At 35.6% G+C, this 25,455-nt stretch overlaps 1 protein-coding gene across 2 annotated transcripts; it reads left to right on the forward strand.

Annotated features, from left to right (window-relative positions):
- On the forward strand, positions 1-24,116 carry UBA3 (ubiquitin like modifier activating enzyme 3). Of its 2 annotated transcripts, XM_034998004.1 has the most exons (18): positions 2-86; positions 272-313; positions 2,177-2,297; positions 3,651-3,731; positions 7,489-7,571; positions 10,133-10,213; positions 15,405-15,448; positions 15,768-15,832; positions 16,139-16,294; positions 17,173-17,275; positions 17,591-17,704; positions 21,281-21,334; positions 21,832-21,868; positions 21,952-22,033; positions 22,351-22,451; positions 22,786-22,849; positions 22,959-23,013; positions 23,321-24,116. In XM_034998004.1, the coding sequence occupies exons 1-18, from the start codon at positions 67-69 to the stop codon at positions 23,407-23,409; spliced, it is 1,392 nt and encodes a 463-aa protein (XP_034853895.1). In that variant the 5' UTR covers positions 2-66; the 3' UTR covers positions 23,410-24,116. The 2 variants fall into 2 exon arrangements, with proteins under 2 accessions (XP_034853896.1, XP_034853895.1); XM_034998005.1 differs by lacking the exon at positions 272-313 and having other exon boundaries at positions 1-86; positions 23,321-23,763.
- Positions 24,117-25,455: the final 1,339 nt, after the last annotated feature.

Below are 25,455 nucleotides of genomic sequence, written 5' to 3' on the forward strand. Positions count from 1 at the left end.
CTTCGCTTCGTTCCGCCCCTCCGCCCCGCCCGCCCTGGGGGCACCTGGGAAGAGGCGGAGAACAATATGGCGGATGGCGAGGAGCCGTAAGTACTCGGGCTCTGCGGGCGTGCGGGGCCGGGCTGGGTTGTGAGAGAGCGCGGCGGTGGGCGGTCGCCGCCGCCACCCGGGGTCCCCCCACCCCCCGCCCCGTCCCCTCGCCCCCCATCCCCTCGCGGCGCCCGGTGTGTAGCGTGATGCTGACCCTTCTTTTATTCTCTCTTTCTTTTAGGGAGAAGAAAAGAAGGAGAATAGAGGAGCTGCTGGCTGAGAAGTTAGTGCTGCCGGGAGGCCGGGGCCCTCTCCGGGGACCCCCGCCTCCCCCCACCCCAGGCCTAGGGGACCAGCCGCAGCGGGCCCGGGGGGCTGGGAGGGGGGCACCCGGAGCGCAGGCCGCGCGGCCTCATCCCCTGACCCCCATCCCGGAGCCCCAGGGGCCCGGCGGGCCGCTCCTCGTCTGTATCGCGGGCGGGCGCCGGGCCCGGGGTCCACCGCAGCAGGCCCGGCACCGGCCAGCCGGGGTGGTATTTGACCCAAAGGTCTTGCGTAAGGACCCTTGAGCCCCACCCCCCCCACCCCAAATTGTCATAGCCGTGACCTTGTGGAAAGGGAATCTTTATTAAACACGTGAAACGGACACTCGGCCCTTTTTGGCCTTTCGTAAACACCGAGACAATAGTATTACTGCAAACTTTTTATGAGAACTTTATGTGTAAGGTTTTGTACTAAGCACTTCATTTTTGCAAAATAGTTGGCTCTTAAGGGTTAATGTTGACTCCAAAGAGTTTATTTTCTCCATGTGTTACACACCCTATTTTTTATCAGATGTTTAGTTTTGTGCTGGTGAGACAGATCTAATCTGTTTTCTAACCTGGCCCACGCCGCATAATTTTTCTTCTCCCTACATGGGAGGAGTAGAAGGTACTCTTGCAGGGGGTGTGGTGAGTTAGTAATTTCTGTGCCAGTTCCCAGTAGCGTGTTTTAGTCCTTATGTGTCTCCCTCCGAAAGTTTCATTTCAGTTGCAAAAGGATTGGAATGACAAGCTTAATTTCACATTCCTTCCCACCTTTCCTTTCCTTTCCACCTTTGCTTAAAATGACAGTAAAGGCTTGAATGCTTACTATATGGCAGGTATTGTACTAAGGCCTCTGTGTGGATTATCTCTTTATCCTTGTTCTGACCCTAAGAAGTAGCTCCAGACAACTTACAAATGAGATTTATAGCCATTAATAATCAGCTCAAGGTCACAGTGTTGTTGGGGAACCAGACCCAGCTTGACATCAAATGCTATGGTCTTTATTGTTAGGCAATACTTGTAAAAATTGGATATTACTAATACGTTTGGAGGTAGAAACTGTGGGTTACGGGAAATTTGAAAATTAAAAATAATCACAACCAAACATAAATCCTTCAGAGAGTAAAAAATACATTTCCATTAGAAAATACATTTTGTATTTTGTTAGAGGAGTCCCTCTTTATTCAGTTGTATGTTCTAAAAAGTTTTTAGATGGTAGTGCCTATCTGTAGTGCAATTGTAACCCCAAACTTCTTTTGTGTTGAGTGGAAACAACACCTCATAGTGTTAAGATTCTTTTTTGAAAATTGGGATCTCTTTCAGGGAAAAATATGTGAATGTTCTTCTCATCAAAAATAATCATTAAATCACATCTTTCAAACTTGGAAAGGACACATGAATTATATTAGATTTGAAGCTTCACTATTATGAAAGTGGAGTTTCTTTTTTTTTTTCTTTCTTCCTTTTTTTTTTTTTTCTGATCCAAGTGTGTTGTTGGAACAAACTGGGGAAGTTTACAGTGATCTTTTATAAATTCCAAATGTGGAGAAGCCCATTTCTCACCAGTTGACCAATAATATCCCAGGTTTGATCTTGGGGTGCTTTAGGATCCCAGAAACATGTAGACTGATTTATCTCATCATATGTGTCGTTCTTAACATTAAATAAACTAGATAATAGCCAAGAGGAAAGTTCAAAGCATAAGCATAACCACATTGATATTTCCCTTTTTATTTAAGCAGGTCTGGTGTGGTTACTTTTCATTTGGGGAAACCATAATAGTTGTAGGTGTGGCTTTTTCCTACTGATCTTTGCAGCTGAATTTACTGTGTTCTGTGCAGAATGGCTGTTGATGGTGGGTGTGGGGACACTGGAGACTGGGAAGGTCGCTGGAACCATGTAAAGAAGTTCCTCGAGCGATCTGGACCCTTCACACACCCTGATTTCGAACCCAGCACTGAAGTGAGAAATGTTTATTTTTAAATAACTCCTCTAATAGTTTTATGTTTCAAAAATAATAAAATGCTTTCTTTTTAGTTTGCTCTTTAATAAAACTATTAACAATTGTATAAGTTACCTTAAAATACTAAATTGAATATTTGCAACTGATTATAATTGAATGACAGATATTTGAGTCATTATTTTCACATTTCTCATGTAATATGTTGAAAATTCTCAAGAGTAAAAGAACTGCATAATCTCATTTAAGATTCTAAGTTATACTTCACTGAAAATTACAGTTTTAAAATGACTTTTGAGACACAGTCCCCTTTTTAACCCTACTATGAGAAATTAAATTTGATAGAAATATAGATGTGCTTGCTTAAATTTTGAAATTTAGTTGAAATGAGCATCTTTACCTAGAATTGAAAATAATTAATTGCATGTTAAAAATCATATGACTGCTATATAATAGAGGGATAGAATTTTGGACTGGTAGTGTTTGACATAAGGCAAATGTTCAACTAAATACAACTTATTTTTTACTGCAAGGTAGAAAATATATTCTTTATAGTTCATTCTTCTGTCTTTTGTGTTTATAAAGAGATGTTGTTTTGAAATAGCAGTATTATGCTACTCCTAAAATTAAGGTACAGACTCTTGGGTTTCATTCACTGTATCAGTATAACTTCTCTCCTTTAATCTTGGACAGAATCGAAAGTATTTTGTGTTTCTTTGGATACTCCACCATAGTTTCTTGTGCTTCTGAATTTTTTTTTTTTTTGCTGGATAATTTACGATACCGTTCTTAAATCATTGTTTTAAATTGTATTTCTGCTGATGTACAATTTTCTAAGAGTTTTACTGTTTTTTTCTTCCTGTCATCTCTTGTTTTGTAAGTTTCACTCACTGTATTCAAAAGCAGCAATTATTGTTCTTACCTTTTTACCTTAAGACCTTTATACACCTTGTGCAGTGCTTGAGGCTCTGTTTTAAGGTTTTTATACTTTTCGCTTTTTAGCAAGTCAGTTAAATTTGATACTTTCCATCCCCTTTCAAAGTTTAAAAAAAAGATAAGTCTTAATTAACTAGGTATAGTAGTTTTTCTTGTTGGAAATAACCTTTTAATTTCATAAAATTAAAGTCAATTTAAAAACATTAAAATTGAAACCCTCTGAAATCATTAGATTACAGAATTTCTGGTTCTACCTTGTTCATAAATTTAAAATAGTTTATTAAATACAAAGTCTGCTCTTTATCCTCAATTGCATTTTTCATGGAAACATCAGAAACTGTTTTATGGCTTATTGCTTTATTGATGGTACTTATGGTTATTATCAAACAGATTTTAATACGCCTTTTCATTCTTTACAGTCTCTCCAGTTTTTGTTAGATACATGTAAAGTTCTGGTCATTGGAGCTGGCGGCTTAGGATGTGAGCTCCTAAAAAATCTGGTAATATATATATGCATATATATATATAAAAATGTATTTTTTTCTCTTTGTGATAATTAAAGCTTTTTCTTTTTCTGTTCTAGTACTAGGAAATTTCTTTATTATGATTGTTAACCTTTTTTCCTGTGAGCCTTTGTTAGATAAATTTAGCAGGTCAAATTCGAGATAGTAATTAAAATAATGATATAACTGGAACGCTCTAAAGTCCCCAACTATAAAGTCATTGATAGAAAATTCTTGTTTTCTTCTCTGATCTTTATCAAACAAATCTTTGTGCTTCCTCTTGCATAGCAGTCATTAATTTCAGTGATGTAAATAACAAAACTGGTAATTCATATTTTAACATGTAATTTTAAAGAATTATTTCTTCTGTTCCTCAAAATAACCCGATTAGGTGGCTAGGATATTGTGTCATTCTATATAGAGGGAGAAACTGAGGTTTAGAGATGTTAAATGACTTGCCTCAGTTTTTCTGAATAGTGATATCCGTAGAACCTAATCCAGGTCATTAATTCTTAGTCAGTTGTGCTTTTCACTGAACTATTAGGTCATTACATGACTTAAACATAAAATTTGGGATAGCTAAGCTTTTTTTTTGGTCAGTTGGTTTTCACTGAATATCATCTTAAGAGGGGGTACTCTTTAGATAAGCTATTTCTGTGTACTGGTTTGAAATCCATGATATGTGACTTACTAGTTTTACTGACTTCCCATAACCACAAATAGCTTTTTATAAGGCTTTATTGGTTTATTTAATAAAAATGGATAGGGGAGGAATTGATTTAAAGGTGTTGTATGTCAGCCGTCTCAGTGGTGTGTAGAAAATGGGAAATGCGAGAGGAAATCCTTAGACAGTGAATCAGGTCACATAGCCAGATGAGGGACCTAAAAAGTTGGCCTTGTGGCTATAGTTTAAATGTCAACAGCTACATTCATTTTGCTAAGAAAATATTAATGTCACTCTTAGTGTAACTGCAGAAACTTAATACACTTCTTGGTACTTAACTGCTGTGCTCAGTTCTGAAGGGATTGTAGGTCATCATAGTCTATGTCCTTAATGAATTTCAAATTTCACTGGAGAGACAAGTCTTACACAAAATAAATAGCATTATGTATGATATACTATGGGATGGGGTGCCAGAATGACAGAATTTTCTCAAACATAAAAACCCTTGCAGTACCAAAGAGTTCTAGAAGGGAAGGATTTATGGAAGATGGGTAGTGGTTTTGGTAGGCGTTCTATGTAAAAATCCTCTAATGCTTAACTTTTTCTATTATGAAGCTGTTACTTGCAAATGTGACATATAGTGATTTTAAATGTAAATTGGAGATTAGATCTGAGGAATAGTTGTCAAACAACTTTAGGAATGGCCTTGTTATGTATTGCATTGTAATGTCTTAAAAGAAGAAAACTAAAGCTTGTCAATTACCACTTGTTACTTTGCTTATTTCAGACATAAATATATGAGAGATGTACATGGTTTTTTAAATTGACTGTAGGTCCCCCCCAAAGGCTCATTCTGAAAAAAGAATATGATATTAATATTATTGATTGAGAAAATAGTTATAGAACCTCCTCCCCCCATATGCCAGGCACCATTTTGAAAACTAAAGATACAGCATTGAAAAATAGTGACAGGTGTTTGTGTTTGTGGGGCTTATGGAAGGAAAAAGACAAGTAAAATACATAGTATGTCAGATGGTAATAAATACTATGGGGAAAGGAAGAATGGAAGATAGGTAGCCTGGTGGGAAGGGAAGTGGTTTACAAAAAGATGCTATTTGAGCAGAGAGGTGAGCAAGAATATTCTAGGCAGAGGGAACATTTGGTGCAAAATCTGTGAAGTGGGAGCATGGCTTTTATGTTCTAGGAGGCAAGGAGGTTATTAGAGCTAAAGCAGAAATGGGCAAGGGTGAGCAGTTTCCCACAGGATATCGAGAGGTAATGGGAGATGGAAGGGCTCAGAGTGAATATTACAAATGGCTTTAGAGGCTACTGTAAAAACTGCCTTTTACTCTGAGTCAGGAAGACTTTGGAGAGATTTAAGCAGATGAGTTGATTTGATCTGACTTTTAACCTGGTTCACTGTGCCTGATGTACGGAGAGAAGACTCAAGGAAGAACAGAGCAGGAAGCTGAGAGGCTGGTTGGAAGGTTGTTGCAGTCATCTAGGCAAGAGGTGGCAATGACTTGGAGCAAGATGGTAGCGTTGGAGGTGGTGAGAGGCAGTCAGATGATGGATATGTTTTGAGGTTGGAGTCAACAGGATTCACTAGTGGATTAATTGTGGAACATGAGAGGAAGAGAGGAGCCAAGGATGACACGACAAGGTTTTTCCCCTGAGCAACTGGAAAGATGGAGTTAGCATTCCCTGAAATGGGAGACACTGGGAAAAGAATAGATTTAGTGGTGTTGGTGAGCAAGGATGATTGAGTTTGGTTTTGGAAACTGTTAAGTTTGAGATGTCTGTAAAATGATGCTTTATCTTATAAGATTGTCGGAGATCACCAGCACTAACCAGAACTAAGCACAAGGGCACTCCAAATTCTGGCCAGTAAAGTAGGAGGAAAACTCCTGAGTGAGGTGAACTGGAAACCAGTTTTTAATGTTCAGATTTCACATGAGTGTAGTGACCAAGTGAAGAATGTATTTTAAAGATACTTCAGGTGGGTAAGATCAGAGAGACTGAAAATTGTCATTAGAAGTAGTAACATGGGAGTCACTGGTGACCTTGACAAGAGCAGTTTTCTGCAGAGTGGTGGGAGTGAAAGCTTGTTTAGTGTAAGTGTGAGACAGGAATATGAGAAAGCAAGTATAGACAACTCTGGAGGATCTCTTCCTATAAGAGGGGCCGAAAAGTAGGGAAATTATTATTATTATTATTTTTTTAAAGATTTTATTTATTTATTTGAGAGAGAGAGAGTGAGAGACAGAGAGCATGAGAGGGAGGAGGGTCAGAGGGAGAAGCAGACTCCCCGCCAAGCAGGGAGCCCGATGCGGGACTCGATCCCGGGACTCCAGGATCATGACCTGAGCCGAAGGCAGTCGCTTAACCAACTGAGCCACCCAGGCGCCCAAGTAGGGAACTTATTGACACCTGATTTAATTTGACTACTTAACTGACCAAGACCAGAAAAGCATGATTAATTATTGAGACTTGTTTTTTTTTAATCTTTTGCTTCTGCTGGTAAATTTGAGCAGTGGTTGTACTGCAACAGTTTGTTGCTTTTCCCTAGCTTTTTTGATTGCTTGTTCTTGACTCAATACTTTTAAGATACTCCTTTTACATGTGCTGTGTACATATGTGTGTTGATAATATACAACTTCTAATAGTTATTTCTGAATCGTGGCATACTTAATGTTCTGTAAACTAAGATAAAACTTGTAGGAATTGCTTTTTAACAGTATTCTGAAAAAGAATAGCAAATTCAGTTTATTAGTAAGACTAGTAAAATTAAAACATCTGGCGGCAGCAGCAAAACAACAAACTTTACAAATGTTTTTATGGGATTATAAAACAACTGTAGAAATTCTGAGTTTTTCTCTTTTGGTTATAGACTGAGTACTCAGTTACACATTTTTGACCTTTACAAGAACCCTGAATTTTACATACTTTGTAAGACTCTTTAACCATTGAATACAATTATGTAGAATTTATTATTGAGCATTTATAAATTTAGGACTACCTTAAAAACAAATCTTAAAATTTCAAATGTGCGGAAACTTCTGCTTAATTGGATTTTTTTTATTCCCACAGGCATTGTCTGGTTTTAGACAGATTCATGTTATAGACATGGACACTATAGATGTTTCCAATCTAAATAGGCAGTTTTTATTTAGGTAAGTTTTAAGATCTTAGTTTAAAATTCTGATAATCACTTGAATTTGAGTACATTGTAGTTTAATAATTTTTTTAAAACTATGAGAGGGTAACTAATTTTATTTTAAAAATAACTACCACTCCCTTTTTAGGTAAAAGTTTGCAAGAAAATTGTGAGCATTCTGGTGAAACTAGTTTTATAAACAAATATATGATTTTGTTGTTGTTGTTATTGTTGTTTAAAGAGATTTCCAAATGGGTTATGTGATTTGGGGGATAATTGTGCTCTGAAGACATGGAGCAGGGCTCTTTTCCTTCTGTTGATTTCATAAGACAACAGTAGCTGGAATAATAGGCCCTAGTGAGATATATTGGTGGGGATTTATGAGCCAAGAATTGTATGGTGACACTGGGGCAATGAAGTTGTGAGAGAGTTTGGACTTTCTTACAGAAAAAAAAAAAAAGAAAGTCGACAGTTAGGGAGAGAAAACCCAGGAGCAGTTGAAATGGAATAAAGGGATAATTATCATAGACAAACATGAAATACAGAAAGCATCTAGGAATGGATTGTTAGAAATGACTTACAAACTGCAGGTGGGCATATATGCAGGCATGAGGAGAGGTTCATTAGTGAATTTTAGTATGTAGCATTTAGAGATTTGACAAGCTCAGCTATAAGTGCCGTTGGGTCAAAGAATTATACATATGGAGAGATAAGGACTTTTATTTTTCTCTCTAGTGATTAGATTATTAGCAGGAAGTGCTCAGATAGATGGAGGTATGCAGTATAAGGTTAGGTTAGCAGAGAAGGTAAATTTTTGGATAGGCATGAAATCTCTCTGTGGAAGATATTAAAGAGGCAGAAGGATGGGTTAAACAAAGTCAGATTAAGGAAGTATTGTAATTGCAGTGTGAACTCTACGTTTAATGTTTAGGCTTTATTTTTTTGTTGATTTATTTATTTTTTAACCCTTGAAATTACCCTTCTCTACAGAAAACTTTGTGGATCCTGACACATTTTTAGTATATGAATGCTCTAACAAAGATAACACTGAGTTGATTGGTTATTGATAATAGACCATAACCTTTAGTTTGTAGCTAAAATAATGATTGAAAATCGTAACAATTTATGAGTGCTTAGGTTGTAGTAAACACTTCCTAAACTCTTTATATTACCTCCTTTGATCTCAGAGCAGCCCTCAGGGCAGGTACTTGTATTCAAGATTAAGCAATTAGGCCAAGGTGTCCTCCAAAGATGATACCTGTGAAAGGCCTTTTTGTTCAAAGTGCAGTTTTTAGGTGGAACAATCTGATCCCCTAATTCTGGAAAGGTAAATTAGCAGTCTCCACAGAAACCATCTAGGAGTTTTTTTATTTGGGATCTACTGTGGAAGCACATATAATCCACAACATAAAAGAACCTTCAAAGTCTCCTTTATTCTCTTTACCAAAAGAGCTCTGTCCAGAGTGGTTGAATGCAGTACTGAAATCAGGTTCCTTGATTTATAACTAGAGCCTAGTTATAGGACAAAGTCAGAATAAAACTCTTACCAGAAGCTTTGAATCAAGAGAAGCACACTGCTTTATTGGAGAGAAGAAAATCGACCTGTTAAATTATTTTTCTTTAAAAGAAGTAGTTTTTATTAGGAACATTGATTTTTTTTAAATTTTCATTTATTTTTAAAATATTCTGTGCTTATATATGAAGGAATATAAAGAGAAGAATATGGTTACTGTCTTCCAGGTGTTTATAGTCTAGTGGGTATGATAGACCTCTGTAGCTAATGAAAAATGTTGTGAAAAAATAGTAATAAAGCACTTACTATGTATGTGTGAGGGAGTGATTTACTTTTGTGAGGAGAATGAGGAAGTACTACGAAAGAAAATACCATTTGTACTGAGATTAAAAGAGAGACTTCCCTGTGTCCTTTTCTAGCTATAGCTATGGTTCTTACCTAGAAATGACGTTTTGAGGTCTTCTGTTTTTAGTTTAAGAATGTTTGGGTCATTTGCAATTTTAGATAATGCCTTTGGCATTATTTCTTCTTCAAAAACGTGCTTATGGCTTCGTTTGGGACATAAAATTCACTGTTTAATCAGCATACCCGGGAAGAAGAGGATAAATGAAGGTTCTTGTATCTCCAGAATGAATCCTGTATATATTTCAGCCAAGACCTCCATAGTAACACCTTGAGGTTCTGGGGTTCAGGGCAGATTTGGAAGGCTCTGGGTGTGGGATAATATTTTACATTGGGAAATGCCATAGTGAGAAGTGGCCAGGAAGCATGCCATTGTTATGCTTTCCACGGGGGGTGGGGTGGGGGGAGCACTGTTTTATATTTTCATTTAAGAAATAATTAGACTTGTCAGTACTTGTAAATACTTCATTTGGAACATCAGCAGGCGTTGACATTTGATGCTGAATGGCTAATGACTCATCAAAAATATTTAAATAAAAGTGTTCCTTCTAAATATCCTCTAAATAAGCTCACCGTGAATATTTTTTATGTCTGAAAATAAATTATATAGATCATCTAGATTTATATCATGAATGATAATTTAAATGTAATTTTTCCTGTAGGCCTAAAGATGTTGGAAGACCTAAGGCTGAAGTTGCTGCAGAATTTCTAAACGACAGAGTTCCTAATTGCAATGTAGTTCCGTATCCTTTTGACAAAAAGTTACTTAACTTTCTAAAGCTTTGTGTTTTCTTTATTATAAAGGAGGTGTTTAACATAGAAAATACAGATAAGCCAAAAAAAAAAAAAAAATTAGCAGTAAGCTTATTACTGGTACCTACTGGTGACATTTTGCTCTATAGTCCTTCCAGTCTTTTCTTTAAGGTTATATAAATACTTTTTGCCCTAATTTTTAAATTAAGCATTTACAGCCAGTGCAGTTGTTTATTTTGCATTATTGCCCTTAATTTCAGCTTGAATTGCATATCTCTTATGTTAGACTATTAAGTTCCTTGTCTGGCTATAGTTAATCTTTGTGTCTCCCTACAGTAGCAGACTGAATAGACTATATATTAACCAAATGGAATGTGTATCAGAGTAAATTTATTTTTCCAAGAAGTGTGTTTTTAAAAAGAAGTGTTCTTTAGATCTGGAGAACTTCCAGTGTTTTATAGAAATTCAGGAGGTGAGCTTTGCTATTTGGGAAATGCCAGAGGATACAAAATAAGCATACAAAAATCAATTGTATTTTTTGTATACTAGCAGTAAAAATCTGGAGAATGAAATTTAAAATGCAATGAATGCCATTTACAACCGCTCAAAAAAGGGGGAAATACTTAGGTGTAAATCTAATTAAGTATATGACTTGTATGTTAACACTGCAAAATGCTGATGAAGAAAATCAAAGAAGGTCTAAATAAATGGAAATACTCTGTATTCAAGAATTGGGCAATTTGACATAGTAAGGATGTCATATCTCCCCAGGTTTGTATACAAATTTAATACAATTTCTATCAAAATCCCTGCAAAATTTTTTGTTGATACAGACAAGATTATTCTAAAATTTATATGGAAAGGTGAAGGAATACCTAAAACAATTCTGAGGGGCGCCTGGGTGGCTCAGTCGGTTAAGCATGTGCCTTTGACTCAGGTCATGATTTTAGGGTCCTGGGATGGAGCCCCTCATCGGGCTCCTTGCTCAGCGGGGAGTCTGCTTCTCCCTCTGCCCCCCGCCCCTGCTTGTACGCACTCTCTCTCAAATAAATAAAATCTTTAAAAAAATTAAAATAAAACAATTCTGATAAAGAATAAAGTGGGAGGAATCACTGTATAATTTCAAGACTTACTACACCTACAATAATCAGGACTGTGTGATGTTAGCAGAGATGGAGACACACATCAGTAAAACAGAGAAACCAGAAATAGCCACAGGCAAATATGGCCAGTTGATGTTTGACAAAAGTGCAAAAACAGTTCATTGGAGGAAAGGATAATAATCTCTTCAACAAATTGTGGTGGAGCCATTGGATAGCCATAGGCAAAAATATGAATCCCAACTCAAGCCTCAAAATTATAAAAATGAACTCAAAATGCATCATATATATTAAGCATAAAATCTAAAACTTTGGATGACCGTGTAGGAGAAAATCTTTGTGATGTAGGGCTTGGTGAAGAGTTCTTAGATCACATCAAAAAAGTATCCATAAAAGAAAATATTGATAAATCGAACTATATCAAAATTAAAAACTTTGCTTTGTGAAGGGCCCTGTTAAGAGAATGAGATACAATGATGAGAATGGGATATAATTATGAAGTAGGTATCTGACAGAAGACTCATCCAGAATAAATAAAGAATTCACAAAATTCAGCAGTGAAAAAACAAGGCAATTAGGAAATGGACAGAAAATGTGAAAGGACATTTCACTAAAGAAGATAGCAAAAAGCACATGAGAAGATGTTCATCATCACTATAAGAGAAATCCAAATTATGACAACAGTGAAATATTACTACACACTTCAAATAGCTAAAGTAATAAATAGTAATATAAAATCCTGGCAAAGCTACGGAAAAACTGGATCACTCATACATTGCTAGTGGGAAATGTAAAATGGTATAGTCATCTGGAAAATAGGCTGTTCTTTAAAAACCTGAACATATACTTTGCATGCAACTCAGCAGTTTCATTCCTGGGCATTACCCCAGAGAAACAAATACTTAGGTCTGCATAAAACTTGTTCTTGAATGTTCATAGCATCTTTATTTGCATTAGCCAAAAACTGGAAACAACCCAAACATCTGTCACTAGGTGAATTATTAAACTGTGGTATAGCCATACTGTGGAGTATGGCTAAGCAATAAAAAGGAATTAAGAAAACATGGCAACAAGTTGGGTGATACCAAAGACATGCTGAATGAAAAATGCCAGTCTCAAAAGGTCATATGTTGTATGTTTCTATTTATGTAACATTCTTCAAATGACAAAATTAGAGACAGAACAAATTAATGATTGCCAGGGATTAGGCATCAGGGGATGGAGAGGTGGGACTCTAAAGGGGGGTAGCAGGCGGAAGAGCTTTGCTGTGATGGAATAGTTGTGTAACTATGGTGGTGGTAGCTACACAAATCTACACAAGTATTTAAATCACAGAACTGTACATACTCGTTTTATCAATGTATTTGTGGTTTTGAGATTATAGTCCTGTAAGATGTAACCATTGGGGGAAACTGGATGAAAAACACATGGGAACAAACAAGAGTTCTAGAGGGGAAGGGAGTGGGGGGTGGGTTAGTCTGGTGATGGGTATTAAAGAGGGCACGTACTGCATGGAGCACTGGGTGTTATATGCAAACAATGAATCATGGAACACTACATCAAAAACTAATGATGTAATGTATGGTGATTAACATAACATAAAAAAAAAAGCAAGAAGAAAAAAAACCCAACAACAACAAAAAAACCCAAAGCATTTAAAAAATATTTTTTTTGTAGTAGGGTTGTCATACACATGAAAAATTTTTGATAAGTTGAATAAAAATGTCACACTGCATGCCTTTAAAAAAAAAAGAAAACACATGGGACCTCTTATACTAGCTTTGCAACCTGTGGATCTATATTATTTCAAAATAAATGTTTAAAAAGGTAAATACAGGCCTCCGTAGGGAGAAAGAAAAAGAAGAATATGCGTGCATACTCTAAAAGTTAGATCTGTGAACTTCAGGTATTTTATAGAAATCTAGGATGTGGGATTTCTTGGTGTGGCTCCTGGGTCCTATTATTGCTATTCCTCTGCTTGCTCTGGTTCTCTCTCTTTTTTTAAATACTTGTTTCAGGGGCACAGGTCTGTGATTCATCAGTCTTATGTAACACTCAGTGCTCATTACAACACATACCCTCCCCAATGTCCATCCTCAGTTACCCCATCCCTCCACCCTCCACCCCTCCAGCAAACCTCAGTTTCCTATGATTAAGAGTCACTTATGGTTTATCTCGCTCTCTGGTTTCATCTTGTTTCATTTTTTCTTCTCTTCCCCTATGATCCTGTGTCTTGTTTCTTAAATTCCACATATCACTGAGATCATATGATAATTGTCTTTCTCTGATTGACTTATTTTGCTTAGCATAATACCTTCTAGTTCTATCCATGTCGTTGCAAATGGCAAGATTTCATATTTTTGATGACTGTGTAATATTCTATTAAATATATATGCCACATGGGGCGCCTGGGTGGCTCAGTCGTTAAGCGTCTGCCTTCAGCTCAGGTTATGATCCCAGGGTCCTGGGATCGAGCCCCGCGTCGGGCTCCCTGCTCAGCACGAAGCCTGCTTCTCCCTCTCCCAGTCCCCCTGCTTGTGTTCCCTCTCTCGCTGTCTGTCAAATAAATAAAATCTTAAAAAAATAATATAAATATATATATATATATATATATATGCCACATCTTTATCCATTCATCTGTCGATGGACATCTGGGCTCTTTCCATAGTTTGGCTATTGTGGACATTACTGCTGTAAACATCGGGGTGCAGGAGCCCCTTCGGATCACTACATTTGTATCTTTGGGGTAAATACCCAGTAGTGCAATTGCTGGGTCATAGGGTAGCTCTATTTTCAACTTTTTGGGGGACCTCCATCCTGTTTTCCAGAGTGGCTGCATCTGGTTCTCTTTTGACCTCCCTGTTCTAGCTGTAGCTAATGCCTCCTGTTTGCCTAGCATTTAAAAAGAAAAGAACCCTGAATGGGTGAGGGCGAGAATTGAATCTATTTTTTATAGCTTTATTTGTAGGCCAGAATTAAAAAATCTAGGACAAGTGTATTTTTATATTATCCCTCTTTTCTCCATTTTGGTTTTTTAAACTATATAATGGATTATTTATTGTAATTTTGGAGAAGTATATATATTATTAAACAGAAAATTGCTCCATTAGAAAAATTAAAATTTTTTGTATACATGTGCTGTTAAAATATTAAGTGCTATAATTGATTAACACCCACAGCCATTTTTTTTTTTTTTTTAAGATTTTATTTATTCATTTGAGACACAGAGAGAGCATGAGCAGGGAGAGAGGCAGAGGGAGAGGGAGAAGCAGGCTCCTCGCCGAGCCAGGACCCCGATGCGAGGCTCGATCCCAGGACCCTGGGATCATGACCTGAGCCGAAGGCAGACGCCCAACCATCTGAGCCACCCAGGCGCCCACCCACAGCCATTTTTGATGAGGTTCTTTTTGCAGCCTCCAGGCAGGGAAAGACTACTGATTGGGTTTGGTAGAGTAAAAAGAGACTTGGAAAACTGAGAGAGGAACAAATAATTCATACCTCCCCTTACCCCCAAAATAACAAATCATATTTGTACCTGAAAAAGCAATTGGAAACATCTGTTTTTTTTTAAATTAGCTTTGCAGCAGTAACTCTTATTTTTAATTGAAAATATTTGATATATAACATTATATACATTTAAGGTGTACAAGGTGTTTATTTGTGTTCTGAGTCTTGCAGTCATATGCCTAAATGGGAGTTGTAATATGCTTGTTTCCTTCACTAAAATGCATTATTGCCTCTTTGCTTGGTGCTAATGGTTGAGGACACACAGTCTGCTTTCCCAGGATGTACGGTTTTATATAAAAACTGAAGCAAGAGTAGAGAGTATAACAGACATAAATGTAATATGGGGGTTCAGGGATGAGAGAAACTACTCGAAGTAGTTAGGAGAGGAATGTTTAGAAAAGAGGTTTTGTCACAAATTAGAGTTGTGTTCATTTTGTCATATTCCCTGAATTCCACTGCTTTGAACATTGATGATTTATTTCTTGTGTACACTTATAATTTGCTCCTTATAGCATGTTAAATTCACTTTATAAATTAAAAACTTAGCAGCTTAAGTTCCTTTACTTATATTCAGACATTTCAACAAGATTCAGGATTTTAATGACACTTTCTATCGACGTAAGTTGTCCACTTAAAATTCTCACTAAATTCTTATTATATTTTAGTTGTTGGCTATTTGAAGGCTATTTCTTCATTTGTTTTCATCTCTTGATGTTTGCTTTTCAGTGAGGTTGAACAGAGAATGCCACTGTTTTAATTCTTAGCCGACATCATTAGCTGCATTTTTATATGCTGTCTTGAGTAAGGAATACTCAAGGATTAGGAGCTGTGTGTGTTTGTGTTATAATAAAACGTGGAGGGGGGGCTTGTTTCTTAGAAAGCGAATTATTTTGTGCAGTGGCATTTTTAAAAGCTAAACTTGCTTTTTCTTCCATAGAATTTCATATAATAGTATGTGGACTGGACTCTATCATAGCCAGAAGATGGATAAATGGCATGCTGGTAAAGACTTTAATGTTGTTACAGTTCTTTGAAATTCTTGCTGCTGCTCTTAACATACCAAAAATTAGAATGCCATACTATATTTTTGACAAATCAGAGTTTATTTAATTTTCAACTAGGTAGATGTACATCATGATATATTGCCAGTCATTAATTTTCAAGTGAGAATATAAATTGCTAATATAGTGATCCCATGGTTTGATAATCTAGTACTCAATAGTGCAATTGATTTGTGAAACTACTTGACAGCATGTTCCTTTTTTTGAATTCTTACTCCCCTCTCTTGCCTTTAAATAATTTTCCTAGATATCTCTTCTGAATTATGAAGATGGTGTATTAGATCCAAGCTCCATTGTCCCTTTGATAGATGGGGGGACAGAAGGTTTTAAAGGAAATGCCCGGGTGATTCTCCCTGGAATGACTGCTTGTATTGAATGTACACTAGAACTGTATCCTCCACAGGTAATCAAAGAAGTACCTGCATTTGTTTTATAGTCTCTTGGGATAGAGTTAGGATTAATTATTAAGTGTAGTCAATATTGAGGATTTTTAATTAGGGGTAACCATATTTTAAAAATCATACTAAGAAGAAAGATAAAATATGAAATTCTCTGTGGAAAGATAGGAACTGAATATCATGGTATTAATTTTTTCATTTGGAGAGAGGGATCAAGGGATCAATTACTCTTATATGTTGGGGTAAGGCTATAATCTGTTTTCTTTGGTTTTTGCCTGTGATTGATTCAGGGAGATAAAGATACCAGGGATGAGAATGATCCTTCCAAAAATGAGGCTCTTTAAGCTATACACCCACTTTAAGGAATAGTTAGAATTTTGATTTATAAATATAGTATTTTTAGTATTTACCTGGAATTGATTTAACTCTGTGAATTTGCTTTTGCTTTGCATTATTTTATACCTTCAGATTTAAATATGTAAACATAATAAAATGCTCATATTTGAGAACTTACTTGGAATTGATTGAACTCTGAATTTGCTTTTGCTTTGGTTTATTTTATACCTTCAGATTTAAATATCATGTAAACATAATAAAATGCTCATATTTGAGAACTTAGCACTTCTTATGATCTAACAAAGCTTAAATTTATATACCCTGTAAATGTAGCGCAAACCTACATTCCTGTATGAATGTAAGTCAAGTGACTCAGATGCTGTCTTTTAGTTTTAGAAGCATTATTAGTGTTATAAAATGTTTTGTTTTTATAAGTGGAAAGCTAAGAAGAATTATAACCTACCATCTACTTTTACGAAGTAGTCCTAAGTAGTCTAAAATAATTTATTGTTTAAAATCTACTAAAAAGCACAAACTGTGGTTTTAGGTTAATTTTCCCATGTGCACCATTGCATCTATGCCCAGGCTACCAGAACACTGTATTGAGTATGTAAGGATACTGCAGTGGCCTAAGGAGCAGCCTTTTGGAGGTAATAAACTGAATTTCATAATCTGGAATTATGTAAGAGTAATTTACATAATTAAATTACTCACGGTGACTATGTATTTATTTATGTAAATAAATATATATTTATATTATTCATTTGTATAATTATATTAAACTCCTTACTGTTTATAATTACATTAATACTCCTCACTGTGACTATGTATTTATTTATGTAAGTATTTATTACATAAATATTTATTTATTATATTATTCAGTTGTGTAATTACATTAAAAGACAAGTTGATTTAAGTTTGCATGTTTCTGTCTTACTCTCCTTGTTTTTTGTTTTTCCTAACAGAAGGAGTTCCATTAGATGGAGATGATCCTGATCATATTCAGTGGATTTTCCAAAAGTCCCTCGAGAGAGCATCACAATATAATATTAGGGGTGTTACCTATAGACTCACTCAAGGTAAGGTAGTGAATTGTCATGAATTATAACCTTGGGATAATCCCATTTTCAGGGGTTGGGATGCTCTGAAGGAAATAATGGGTAAGTGATTTCAGATAGTACCGGCCATTTGAGATTCAGTCAAGGTACCATGGAAATGATAGTTTGCAGGTGTCCTAAATTTGGCTGGAGGGAACAGAATTGACAGAATCCATACTACTTTGCTAGGAGGAATTTTTTTTTTTTAAGATTTTATTTATTTGAGAGAGAGAACGCGCTCTTGCAAGGTGGGGGAGGAGCAGAGGGGGAAGGAGTCTCAAGCAGACTCCACGCTGAGCGCAGAGCCCATTGCAGGGTCAATTTCACAACCCTGAGATCATAACTTGAGCCAAAACCAAGAGTCGGACGCTTAACTCCCTGAGCCACCCAGGCACCCCAGCTAGGAGGAACTTAATAAAATCACTGAATCTTACTAGAACTGAAGAGGTCCTAAATCATCTAAGTCAAACCATTCATTTTACCTTTCACTGAAGAGGAAGGTGTCACCTCCTGGGGCAATCTATTTCACATTTGGTAAGACTGTTAAGATAATTATTTTGTATATTGAGCAGAAGTCTCCATCTTTAGTTTGGTCTGAGTATTGTCCCAGGGTACATCATATATAAATCAAATTCCCTTTTAAGTAATAGCCTTTAACATATATGGAACAGTAATCACATTCCCTCCAAATCACTGTCATCAATCTTTCTAGTTCCTATAACCCTTTTACATGTTGGCTGACATTAAGTTCCCATCCTGTTTTTTTTTTTTTTTCTTTTTGTAACCATATTCTAGTTATCCATACTTCTCTTATCTAGGCTAGAATGCAGCATGCAGAGATTAAAATAGACTTCTGATAATTGATGCAGTCTTAGAGGAGAGCAAGGTTTTTTGTTCTTTCTTTGTCGTTTATGTTAGTGCTATACTTCTGTTTCTTTAAGGTCACTGTCCACTAAAATCTGGAAGTTCTCTCTACATGCAATTCCTAAGCCCCATCTTCCCATTATAGGTTTGGCAGTTTTTTGAGGTGGTAGTTTTGTCATTCTATACTCAAGTATGGGTCTTTACAAGTTTATTCTTAAACCTTTTGTATATACCCTGTTATGCCTGGCAACTTACCTATTCTTTCCAGCATGTTTTCATCTGTTATTTTGATAATCATGCTTTATCTCCATTCCGTATAACTAGTTAAAAATTTTAACGAGACTGAACTGCCTGAGAACAGACATTTGAATCATACTTCTGGTCAGGCCCTTTTAGTTTTCTCTCATCTCCTGATCAGGCCTTTTTGAGTACTTCCTATTTCTTTGTCTTGTTCACATAAGAGACCTTTCTAACTGCTCTCCTGAAGCCTGGATGTACTATCTTCCACATTTCCCTGAGTGGCCAAGTTACTAGTCACAGAAATGGCGTCCAACATGACTTGTCTCAGTGAACAATCACAATGCTCAGTCTAGTGATCAGTGTTTCCTAATCTAAGTACTCATAGTTCATCTTTCTAAAATTTTGTCCCAGGTTCATCACTGAGTTCATCAGAAAAAAAGCTTTGTCTTCTTTTGGAAAATGTGCCGTTTCTTTTCTGTGATTATTTCCTCATACTTTCTGATTTCTGGTGATGTCATTTAATAATTCTATTCTTACACGCTCCTTGTTGCTCCCTATATTCCCCCTATTCCAACCTGCTTTGTTTTTGAACACACCAAACTCAGTCCCGCGTTGGAACTTTAATACTCCTGATTCTTAATGCCAGGAATGTCCTTCCTTGGATCCCGTTAAGGCTGGCTGCTTATCGCTCAGGTATCAAGTTAACCAGTTTACTTGATCATTCAACTGAAAATGACTTCTGAGCCATTTCACTATCGATGTTTTTATAATTTCTCAGAAATAACGGTAACCTCATTTTACTGTGCAAAGAATATTTCATACTTACACTCTCATACATCCTTTCCTTGGGGCGTTTACCCTTAACTATTTACAGAAATGCTCTTTCCCCAGGCCATTGCATGGCTGGGTCTTACGGTTTTAGGTTTCAGCTCAAATTACCACCTCCCTGAGAGGGTCTTCCCTGATCATCCACTCCGTCCATCGTTGCCAACTCTACCATATACCTTGTTTTACTTTCTTTTCATAGAACTCTTCAGTATTTGAAATTTTGTTACTCACTTGCATGTTATCTCCCTCAGCAGAAGGAAAGCTCTGTCAGAGCAAATAGGTTATTTTTACTGCTACTCTGCACAACACCTAGAACAGTTTGGCATATAGGGTACATGTGGTATCTGTTTGAATTAAATGATTTCAGTTTGTCCTGATCAGGAACTATAAACTCATTTCAATATGTAGTCTCATTCATCTTTCTGTACTTTTTAGCAAGGTTTGGTATGTACTTTTGAGCCTCATGATTGAGAGCCTTGACAAGGAGTACAGAAGCAAAATTGGAAGTGAAGTCCAGCTTTTTTAAGGGGTAGGGGATGAGAGGACTCTTTACCATTTTGGCTCTTATTGGGCACTAGGTCTTATACTCCTCACTGTGACTACCTATTCTTCCTTTCAGTACATCTTGCTCTATGTGGTTCACTGGAGAGCTTCCGGTTTGACCATCATGAAGTTGGCTCCTCCCTATTTCCCTTTCTCTGAAATTATATGTGATCATATAGCCAGAATTAACATTTTGAAAACAGCTTTCCAAACTTCTGCACTGTCTTCATGTCTTAGATTATTTGGCTTTTTTCTGAAGTTTTTGAAATCTGCCTACACCTGAAGCCTTGGGGACACGTCTTTTAAGTGCTCTCCACACCCCAAGATAATATGGCTACTTTTTTCTGAAGTTTTTGTTTTCTAAAATGAGCAATTCAAATACAGTTGGGGAATATTTATATTTTACTTTAAAAAAATGCTGTAAGGTAGAGCTTTATTCATTCCTAATCTGTGAATACTGATACATGGAAAACGTGCAGTAGAAATAGAGGTATAGTTAATATTTCGTGCAGTCCATGTTACATAGTGAAACGAGAAGACGAGGGGCAGTTTTTTGTTTGTTGTAAATTTTGGGGAATCAAATGGCTGAAACTAGTATATGAAGAAAATTAGTTAACTCTTATTCCTTATACTTTAGTCACACCTCACTGAGTGTAGTTCGTATGCCATTCCTATCACTTACTAGATATCTAACTGGATATTAATTTGTCTCAATTTCATTCTTCTTATCTTTAAAATCAGAGTTAAGGAGACTTAATAAGGGTGTTATGAAAATTCTGTCCTATCTTATTTATTCTTCATACTGTGCCTGGAACATTCTAATTGTTAGCTATTATTATATTGTCTCATCTTTATTTGAAGCTTAGTGAAGAGTTTTCTTTGCTACTGTAACTTGTTTAAGATCCTGAACATAAAATTATGGGAATGTGAAAGAAGATCATTTCATTGTTAAACTTATTTTCTGACTTGAAAGCCTGAAAAATCAAGTTGTGGAAAATGATATTTAATAATCAGATTTTCTAATTTAAGATACCTATTCTTTAAAAGAAATGACCATATTTTAATCAATATTTTTTTTTTCAGGAGTAGTGAAACGAATCATTCCTGCAGTAGCTTCTACAAATGCAGTCATTGCAGGTAAGGAAAAATGGCCACTACTTAACTTTGTTTTCTTTCCTTAAATTTTTGATTCACTATCTAAACTGACATTTCTGCAGCTACTTGGTTTCAGAAAACTGGTATTCTAGGAATTTGATATCTTCTTAGGTGAGTGGTGTAATTTTTAAGCTGTCCAAAAAGAACAAGCTGTTAGATCTGTATATATTTTGTCTTACATTCTGTCATAAGGTGCACTGCATTAAGGGGACATTTTAGTACCTTTCCTTTTAATCAGTGTGACAGGTTGCTCATTAATCTGAAGAAGAGGAAGGAAAGCATGTAATGCTACTCTATTGCTTGGATTATACAAAACAAATATAAAATTTACTACTTCTTCATTTTTGAGAGTATATTCTTTATCTGTTTTTAATCAGTTGCCTTATAAGTTTATCTATAACTAATTTTTAAAAAAACTTGAAATTTTAAATGTCTAATTTGCATCGAGCTGAAGCACCTTTATTTTCTCCCCTCTTCAGCTGTGTGTGCCACTGAGGTTTTTAAAATAGCCACAAGGTAATGGATTTCATTTTTTAATATGTATATAAATTGATGTTTTGATTTGGCTCAATTATATAAAGAACCATTTTTCTTTACAGTGCATATATTCCTCTTAATAATTACTTGGTATTCAATGATGTAGATGGACTGTACACATACACATTTGAAGCAGAGAGAAAGGTTAGTAATATTACACTAATGAAAACTTTTTGATCACGCATACTTAGATTTTTACATATTCATTACAGGTTAGAAATATAAATGAAATTGCCCACAGCCTAAGTATTTTCTAACTTCTAGAACCTACTCACTGTCTATCTTTTGCACTATAGCCTGAAATAAATACTATGTAGCATAATAATTTAGGAGATTTTAAAGCATAAAAATTTGTTCATAGGAAATATGCATGATTATAAAACAATTTGATTCTCATTTCATCATTATAGACTATTATTGGTTCATGTGCCACTATGATTTGTTGTGTTTTATATATGTAGGAAAACTGCCCAGCATGTAGCCAACTTCCTCAGAATATTCAGTTTTCTCCATCCGCTAAACTGCAGGAGGTTTTGGATTATTTAACTAATAGTGCTTCTCTGTAAGTGTTGTGGACTTTTGTTCTGTTGTAGAAACACTTTTGTGGGGGCGCCTGGGTGGCTCAGTCGTTAAGCGTCTGCCTTCGGCTCAGGTCATGATCCCAGGGTCCTGGGATCGAGCCCTGCATTGGGCTCCCTGCTCAGCAGGAGGCTTGCTTCTCCCTCTCCCACTCCCCCGCTTGTATTCCTGCTCTTGCTATCTCTCTCTGTCAAATAAATAAATAAAATCTTAAAAAAAAAAAAAAATACTTTTGTGATCTTAAAACTTTAAAAAAACAAGAATTGTTTTTAAAAAGTGATCTTTTTTTGTTTGTTTCCTCTCTCATTATTATTTAGGCAGATGAAATCTCCAGCCATCACAGCCACATTAGAGGGAAAAAATAGAACACTTTACTTACAGGTAATCAGTGTTTGATTGTTTTTTGTTTTTTAGTTTGTTTTCCACAAAATTATATTACAAGTTTAATTTCATTTAATATGCTTTACATTAAAATAATTTTATTTTCTAGTCAGTAACCTCTATTGAAGAACGAACAAGGCCAAATCTGTCCAAGACTTTGAAAGGTATTTTAAATGAATATATTTACTAGTCAATTTCTTCTTTTTTTTCTCTTGGTAAAAGTAATAAATGCTTATTCTAGGTTTGTTTTAATGCCTTTAAATTGTAATTATATTTTTAGAAGCAATAATAGAATTGTTCTTTTAGTAGAATATTAAAAAATCTCTAAGAAATCCAATATAATAGTACCTTGATTAAAGAGAACTAGATTTTGATGTTTATCTAGATATAAAACTTTATATGTATGTGTGTGTTGTTGTGCTTTTTGTTGAGACTTTTTTGCTTGGGTTAATTATACTTTTTCTGTTTTAGAATTGGGACTCGTTGATGGGCAAGAACTGGCAGTTGCTGATGTCACCACACCACAGACTGTACTATTCAAACTTCATTTTACTTCTTAAGGAAAATAAACCTGCACATAATAGAAAACTCATGGAAATATATTACATGGATGCTAAGAAATTTAATGTCATTTTTAGCATTAGTGTTGCTGGAATTTGACTTTTTTTATATAATGAACCACTCTTTTTTAAATTTATAACTTCCCCTTGAAGACAGAATTTTGGGGTTGGTATTTGTAAGCATTTTCATTAATAATATGGGAAATGATGCCTGGAGAGAGAGATAATGAGCAAATGTATTGCTTCTTTCAGAGGAAGAGGGACAAGCACTCTCTTGTGTCTGACTTTTGTTACTGTGGTCGAAGAATGCATTCCTCAGTTTTCATTTGAGCACCCACATATAGAAAAGATAGCCCTTTAAAGAAAAAAAGAAAATTAAGTTTTAAATAACATTGAGTATTATACCCTGACATCTACAGCATATTGAACATAGCCTATTTCTTGCTTGATTTAATATTCATTTAATTGTGGTTGTCCAAATGAATATTAATTATTGAAAAGGTTACTTTGTCCATAATAATTTGTAAATGGTGTTATAGCTGAATACCTATGCATGGAAATGGGAACTATTTTCATGTTTACTTGTGCCATAGAGGCCAATATGCACAATATTAAAGCCAAGATATGGATGTTTAGAAGAATTTAATGTTAAGGCAGTTATCACTGATGCTTTCACACTATTTATTAATAAAATCATATATTGTCAACTTTTCTCACTGAAATTTTTTAAAGTATATTAAGGATAGTAATAAGTAGTTCCATAGTAATATAGGAATAATTTTTAAATGTGTAGCAGGATTACTAATACAAAATTTTTATGGTACCTGAATTAATACTTTTACCACAATAAATATCTCCTGATTTAATTTGCTCCAAACATAATAATGTAATGAAGTGGAATCTTATTAAAGTCTCTTAAAATGCCTTTTTCCCACTAAAAAAATAAGCCTTAAAAGAAAATTTTAGTGTAAGTTTTGAAAAATTAGTTTTAGTATCTCAGTGTGGGAACATGCATTATGTATTTCAGTTTTTTACTTAGATGGCAATTTTCTACTCAAAAACCTTGTGATTACATGTCACTGGGTTAAATTTTTTATTATTCTTTCTAGCTCCAAACTGACAAATAATTTGTTTCATTATAAAGTCATATGAGATACATAGATATGCTTTATTTAAAGTTACAGATTCAGTTTAAATTTTTTAATATGAAGCAACTAACATTTAGCACCTCCTTTATACAGGTGCTCTAATAATTCTCAAGGTGATAATATCTCCATCTGAGAGCTAAAAGGTTTTAGAAAGTTTAATCAGGGGCGCTGGGGTGGTTCAGTCGGTTGAGGGACCAAATTCTCGATTTCGGCTCAGTTCATGAACTCGGGGTTCTGGGATTGAGCCCCGTGTCTGGTTCCGTGCTCAGTGGGGAGTCTGCTTGAGGATTCTCTCTCTCTTCTCCTTCTGCCCCTCCCCCTGCTCTCTCTCTCTAAAACAAATAAATATTAAAAACAAAAAAGTTTGCATCATTTACCCAAAACTGTACAATTAGAAATCTTGGAACAGGGGTTCCAAGCCCAATCTGCCCCAACCTCCTCGCAGTCTACTTATTTAAGCTGTAGACAGCTTAATACTTCATGGGTAACCTACTACTTGTGTAGTTTACTAAATATTAAGAGTATCAACATGCAAATTTTTACTGGTTAGATGAAATTATTGGAAGGTTATAACTTCTCAAGGGTAGAATTTAAATCTGATTTTGTTTTAAAGAAAAATAATTATTTTATGGCATAGTTGCTTACACTTAGGTAAAGTACTCAAATACAGGGGACAGGCAGGGAATGCAAATACAGCAGGGAAGTATAGTAAGAGGTTTAATAAGATTAGTGGGGTTTGTGGCAAATGGAGTGAAAATTATTTGTCCAAAGGGGCAACGACCTCAGCTAACTGTTCCATGTTGGTATCCATATATTTCAAAATCATCTGGAAATCTGCATTTTTGTATGGAATCCGATTTTAAATGTTGACAGAATTTTGCGTTTAAGTTATGGAGTC

The sequence above is a fragment of the Mirounga leonina genome, unplaced genomic scaffold (genome assembly GCF_011800145.1).
Source record: "Mirounga leonina isolate KUSES-001 unplaced genomic scaffold, KU_Mleo_1.0 Mir_94, whole genome shotgun sequence".
Taxonomy (NCBI): Eukaryota; Metazoa; Chordata; class Mammalia; order Carnivora; family Phocidae; genus Mirounga; species Mirounga leonina.